The 6,223-nt window shown below is 54.1% G+C and overlaps 1 protein-coding gene across 1 annotated transcript; it reads left to right on the forward strand.

Moving 5' to 3' along the window:
• Positions 1 to 3,692: 3,692 nt before the first annotated feature.
• On the forward strand, positions 3,693 to 4,637 carry LOC310843654 (olfactory receptor 52L1-like; the record flags this gene model as incomplete). The annotated part of the gene is made up of 1 exon (XM_083737289.1): positions 3,693 to 4,637. One exon carries the CDS (start codon positions 3,693 to 3,695, stop codon positions 4,635 to 4,637), a length of 945 nt encoding a protein of 314 aa, XP_083593415.1.
• Positions 4,638 to 6,223: the final 1,586 nt, after the last annotated feature.

Below are 6,223 nucleotides of genomic sequence, written 5' to 3' on the forward strand. Positions count from 1 at the left end.
ACCCAGGCAGATACATTTTGGGCTGTGACCTTTACACATCTTCCAGTCCCGAGATTGTGGGGTGGTACAAAGCTATTTTGGCACCTGTTTCCATCGCCTCAATTTCCCCTTGCACAGTGTATGACGAAGGAGACACAAAGGTTACAGACAGGACATGGCAGACTACTGAGACTGCAAAAGGTTAGATAGAGGGCAAGATGTTCAGACAGCTGTGGCTTTATCTGTAAGGGGGAGTGTGCTCCACACCGCAAGGTCACACGTGCAGACAGCGATCATTCCTACAATTCATAATGTGTGCATGTTTAATTCCAGCAGAAGATCTTAAACCTCTTGGGAGTGTGCGGGGGGGGGGGGGGTCGTACACCCACCTCGCAACATGGTTGGGGGGGCTCCTCCCTTTCCACTGAGGCACCAATTGATTTGGCAGGATCTTAAAAGAACTATGTGTCTTTTCCTGCTGCTACATAAAATCTTGAGCCTAAGAGAGAAAAGGGGTGCAATGCAGCACCTCTTACAAACAATAAAAGACGTGACCCTCAAAATGTGACAGGAATTTCTGGCCCTGCTTTTTTGAATGAGAATCAAAAGGTGCTGCACAAAAACACCTGTGCAGGTCCTCGGTCCAGATGCCGTAGATGCCAAGGTTGAGCACCGGGGGCAAAGTGACTTAGAGCCTCTCTCTCGGCTCTTGCCTTGGTTCTTTTCACTTCCGGTCAAGGCAAAAGGGAATCCTTGGAGCAGATCCCACCGCAAACCACCCATTAATAAGGAGAGGACTCTCCCTGCTAACGACCTCAATTAAATATGGCGGATCCCCATAGAGGATGCCCAGTCAACAAAAGTCTATCACGGAGCCCAGACTATGTGGCTTGTGGCAGTGGCGAAGCTGCTTACTCCGTCACCGGGGGTGGAGAACAGGTGGGGGCACGGCTGGCACACACCAGGAGTGTGGCAAGCCACCTGCGGGGGTGTGGCGCACATCCTTGGAGCATGGTGAGCTGCCTGTGGGGTGTGGCGTGCATCCCAGGAGTGTGGCATGCTGCCCACAGGGGCGGGGCACCCGGCGCGGGGGATGTGGTGCATGTCGGGGGGCAGCTGCGATGGTACCCCCCCAATGGTGTCAGGGTGGTCCGCTCCCTCGCCCCCCCCCTTCCTCCACCAGTGGCTTGTGGGGGTCTTGCTGTTAGGATATTTCCGTTCCACCTTAAAAGGGAGCAGGCTGTGTGAGTCAGAGTCTGCGTATTTCCTGTTCACAGGATGTTTATGTTTGCTATTGCTTTCGTTTCTCTCTCTCTGTGCCTGAACACGCTAGCAGGCGGTCATGTTTTTCTTTGTTCTGACCAACGCTGAATAAACTTGTAAATATGCTCTCCTGCTGTGCAACTTTCGCTATGTGAACTCTGCTGATAGAGTGTGCATCAGCCCAGGAATGTGGCAATCTATTTCTGGAGCTGGTGTCGCTAATCGCTGATACTGTATCTACGGGAGGTCGATGGACGTCCGGAGTCGGCGTGGAGGCAGTGATGGCCTTTGTCTCCCTGGCAGTATCCCAACACTTGCGTGAGGGAAAACATAGTGATGTAGAATGTCAGACAGGAGTTCATCCAACGAGAAAAGTTTTAGTAACAAAAAGAAGAGGTTTGTGAGACAAAGTTGGGTCAGGAGATGCATTCTTTCAGGTAAAAGTCAACTTATAACTGAAACATGGTATTACAGACACAGCTTCTCTTAAACTTCAGTTGCTGAAAACCAGGCGTTACACTTCAGGTTTCCAGAATAGGTGGTAAACGGCTCAACTCTGTTTCTGTCACTTCACTCTCATTCCTTAGTTATCACAGTGAAACACTTTTGACACAGCACAGCTTCCTTCACGGCTTAATATTTTGGAGACCAAAGAGGAGGAACATGTTCCCACATCTTCCCCCTCCAGCTTAACTCCCGTCTGAATACTCTCTCCAGAGCCTCCCCATCTCAGCTGTGAGGCTCCTTCCTCTGGCTGGACAGATATTCTCCCCTGAGAGGATGTCCCTCTCAGATCAGGGCTTTGCACCAGATGAGTCATGGGGTCTCTTCCAACTCTGCAACTCTCTGTTTCTGTGAAGGAGGGACTCCTCTTGCTCCTCCTTTGGGCATGGTGGTGCTGAGGAGGATCTCTCCTGGGACCTTGTGCCAGGGAGCCCTCACCCTCCTGCAAAATCTGCCTGCTTCTGCAGCTTCCTTCTGAGGCGACTCCTTCCCTCAGGCCAGTGACATTGATCCCCTGAGTGATCCCTGATCCCTCACAGGACTCTCTCATGCACAGGAGTTCCAGTGGAGATCAGCTGGCAGAGTCTGGGAGGTGCGCGTCCTTGGAGATGCCAGTGCAGAGGGCACATGGGCACTTAAAGTCACCCCAGCAGCAGCAGCAGCAGCAGCAGAGTCGGGCAGCCTGACCAAGGTTGAGACACTGAGCGGGAGCCTCAGAACTGGCTGGGATGTGGAGGTGGCCTATGGGCAGCAGGTAAGCCTGGGAGGGAGGCCGGAAGGGCCGGGGCAGGCTCACGTCTCAGAGACAGAGGCCAAGGAAGAACAGAATCACAGAATGGGAGAACCGGAGGGCATCCCCCAGGGTCACCAAACCAGCCCCTGCCATGCAGCGATCGCAGCTAAATGCTCCCTGGCAGGTGGCCTCCTATCTTCCCCTTAAAGGCCTCCAAGGAAGGAAAGCCCACCCCCTTCCGAGAGAGTCTGTTCCACCACCCAACAGCTCCTGTCTTCAGAAAGTGATGCATAATGTTCAGTCAGAATCTCCTTTCTAGTAGACAAAAGCCATCAGTTTGAATTCTTCCCTCTGGAGCAGCAGAAGACAAGCTTGCTCCATCTTCCAGGGCTCTTCAGATACTTGAAGACGGCTCTCGGGTCACCTCATCTTCTCTTCTCCGGGCATCCCCAACTCTCTCCCCCCTTCGTCACAAGGATTGGTTTCCAGGCCCCTGAACACCCTTCCCACAAACCTTCCAGTAGTTGCTCAATATCTTCCTTAAACTGGACACAGGACTCCAGGTGGAGTAAAATACCTAAACACTTCTGAGCCCTCAGCCTTCAACGAAATCGAGCTCAGGGCAGGGCGGAAGCACCATAAGATACCCCACTTGAAACCGTCAAGATCTCAACATGGGTGTAGCCAGGATTTAGGTTAGGGGGAGAGGACACCCCTCACCATCACCCACTGTCAGATTCAGAATGAAATGCCTCAACAACAGTTGTTTTAAATTGACTTCTTTTCGCCCCAAGTGCTCAGAGAATCCTGTCAAAACCTTTCTACAATTTTTCCTTTGTACTTGATTTAGGGGGGAGCAGTTGCCCCACCCACGCCAGCTGGCAATGTCCATGGATCTCAATCCCATCCCCCACCCCGAATCAAGTCTCTTGATAGTTGCTAGCCAGGATGATGTCTCTTCTCTGACTCCAATCAGGAAGTCAGAGGCAGCCATGCTTCTGAAGCCAGTGGCTGGACGCCACAGAAGGAGAGAGTTGTTCTTGTGCTCGGATCCTGCCTGCGGGTTCCCCGCAATGGGCATCTGGGTGCCGCTGTGAGAACAGAATGCTGGGCTAGATGGGTCCTCTTTGGCCTGGTCTGGCAGCCTCTCCCAGCTTCTCTCACCATCCATTCTCCGATTTGCTTTTCCCAGGTGTCTGGAGCTGCCATGGCGATGACGACCGTGGGCAACATCAGCCTCCGGCCCCTCACCTTCCTCCTGACTGGCATCCCTGGCCTGGAGGCCTCCCAGCACTGGCTCTCCATCCCTCTCTGCTCCATGTATGTCCTGGCTCTGCTGGGGAACGCCTTGCTCCTGGGGGTCATCAAGCTGGAGCCCAGCCTCCACGAGCCCATGTACCTCTTCCTGGCTGCCTTGGCCGTCACGGACCTGGTCCTCTCCACCACCACCCTGCCCCAGATGCTGGCCATCCTGTGGCTAGGGCCCTGCACCATCAGCTTCCACGCCTGCCTGGCCCAGATGTTCCTCATCCATGCCTTCTCCTCCGTGGAGTCGGGCATCCTGGTGGCCATGGCCCTGGACCGCTACGTGGCCATCTGCCTTCCTCTGAGACACTCGGCCATCTTGCGGATGTCCACTGTGGCCAAGGCGGTGCTGCTGATCTTCCTCCGGGGTCTGATCCTCATTGCTCCCTTTGGCCTGCTCCTCCAGAGGCTGCCTTTCTGCGGCCACAGGGTCGTCCTCCACGCCTACTGCGAGCACATGGCGGTGGTTAAGCTGGCCTGCGCAGACACCACCGTGAACAGGATGTATGGCCTCTTTGTGGCCCTCTTCGTGGTGGGCATGGACGTTCTCTCCATCGCTCTCTCCTACACCCTGATCCTGCGAGCCGTCTTCCGCCTGCCCTCCACTCAGGAGCGGCTGAAGGCCCTCAGCACCTGTGCTTCCCATGGCTGTGTGATCCTCATCTTCTACATCCCGGGGCTCTTCTCCTTCCTCACCCACCGCTTTGGCCACAGAGTCCCCCACCAGGTCCACATCCTCCTGGCCACCCTGTACCTCTTGGTGCCACCCATGCTCAACCCCATCGTGTACGGGGTAAAAACGAAGCCAATCCGAAGCAGGGTGGCCAGGGTCTTCTACGGGAGGGTGGCTTGAGGTCTGGGGGGAATGATCCGGGAGGGTGGACTGCCCACAGCAGCCTTTGCAGCATCGGAAGGCCGTCCCTGAACCACACTGGCTAAGACGACTCTGTCCCCCCCACCCACAGCATCCGGAAAAGGCAGGGGCACTTTCTCAGTCTTGGTGTCCTGGGGAAAGGCAGCGTTTCTTGGTTAGGATGGTTCTGACATGGTGGTTCCCCCCCCCCCCAAAGGACTGCATGACCTGCAACACGGAGGAGGAAGAGAGTTCAGAGCAGGTCATCCCTCCCAAAATGGGGGGAAAGGGGGATTCTGGTCCAGCTGGGCAAAGGAGCTCCTAGAACTTCCATGAACCTTTGCAAAAAACGACTTGTTTGTTGTTGTTGTTTAGTCGTTTATTCGTGTCCGACTCTTCATGACCCCATGGACCAGAGCACGCCAGGCACTTCTGTCTTCCACTGCCTCCCGCAGTTTGGTCAGACTCATGTTTGTAGCTTCGAAGACACTATCCAACCATCTCGTCCTCTGTCGTCCCCTTCTCCTTGTGCCCTCCATCTTTCCCAGCATCAGGGTCTTTCCCAGGGAGTCTTCTCTTCTCCTGAGGTGGCCAAAGTCTTGGAGCCTCAGCTTCAGGATCTGTCCTTCCAGTGAGCACTCGGGGCTGATTTCCTTCAGAATGGATTGGTTTGATCTCCTTGCAGTCCATGGGACTCTCAAGAGTCTCCTCCAGCACCATAATTCAAAAGCATCAATTCTTCCGCGATCAGCCTTCTTTATGGTCTTCCTGATGTTTAGTCCGAATCTCCTTTCCTGCCCTCCCCTCTGGAGCAGCAGAAGACAAGCGTGGTCCCTCTGGCAGCCCTTGAGATATTGGAAGATGGCTCTCCTCTCCGTCTCCTCTTCTTCAGGCCAAACATACCCAGCTGCCTCAACCGTTCCTCATCAGGCTTGGTCTTCAGACTCTTGATCCTCCTGGCTGCCCTCCTCTGCTCCCCTTCCAGCTGCTCAGTACCCTTCTTGAACCAGACAAAGGTCTCTCTGATCTCAAAAGGATATTAGATTAATTCAAGGAGGAGGAGACAGTGTATTGGCTGGACTAGGACATGGGTTCGAATCCCCACTCGGACATGAAGGTCTCTGGGTGCCCTTGGAGTCAGCCCCCCTCCCTCGCAGGGTCGTTGTGAGGAGGAAATGGGGTGGAGGAAAACATGTAAGGCACCTGGAGATCCTCGAAAGATCAAGATGGTATATAAATATAATAAATTAAAAAATATAAAGTAAAAAATAAAATGGAGAGCTTCCATATTCAGGAGGTGTGTACCTCTGAATGCTCCTTGCTGTGTCTCTATGTGTGTGTGGGACAACAGAAGAGGGGCTGCAGCCTGAATGCGCGAGCCGAATGTGGTGTTAAGAGCGGTAGTCTCGTAATCTGGGGAAGCGGGTTCGTGTCTCCGCTCCTCCACATGCAGCTGCTGGGTGACCTTGGGCCAGTCACACTTCTCTGAAGTCTCTCAGCCCCACTCACCTCACAGAGTGTTTGTTGTGGGGGAGGAAGGGAAAAGGAGATTGTTAGCTGCTTTGAGACTCCTGAAGGGGAGTGAT

This window comes from Podarcis gaigeae (assembly GCF_964106915.1).
Source record: "Podarcis gaigeae genome assembly, chromosome: 4".
NCBI lineage: Eukaryota > Metazoa > Chordata > Lepidosauria > Squamata > Lacertidae > Podarcis > Podarcis gaigeae.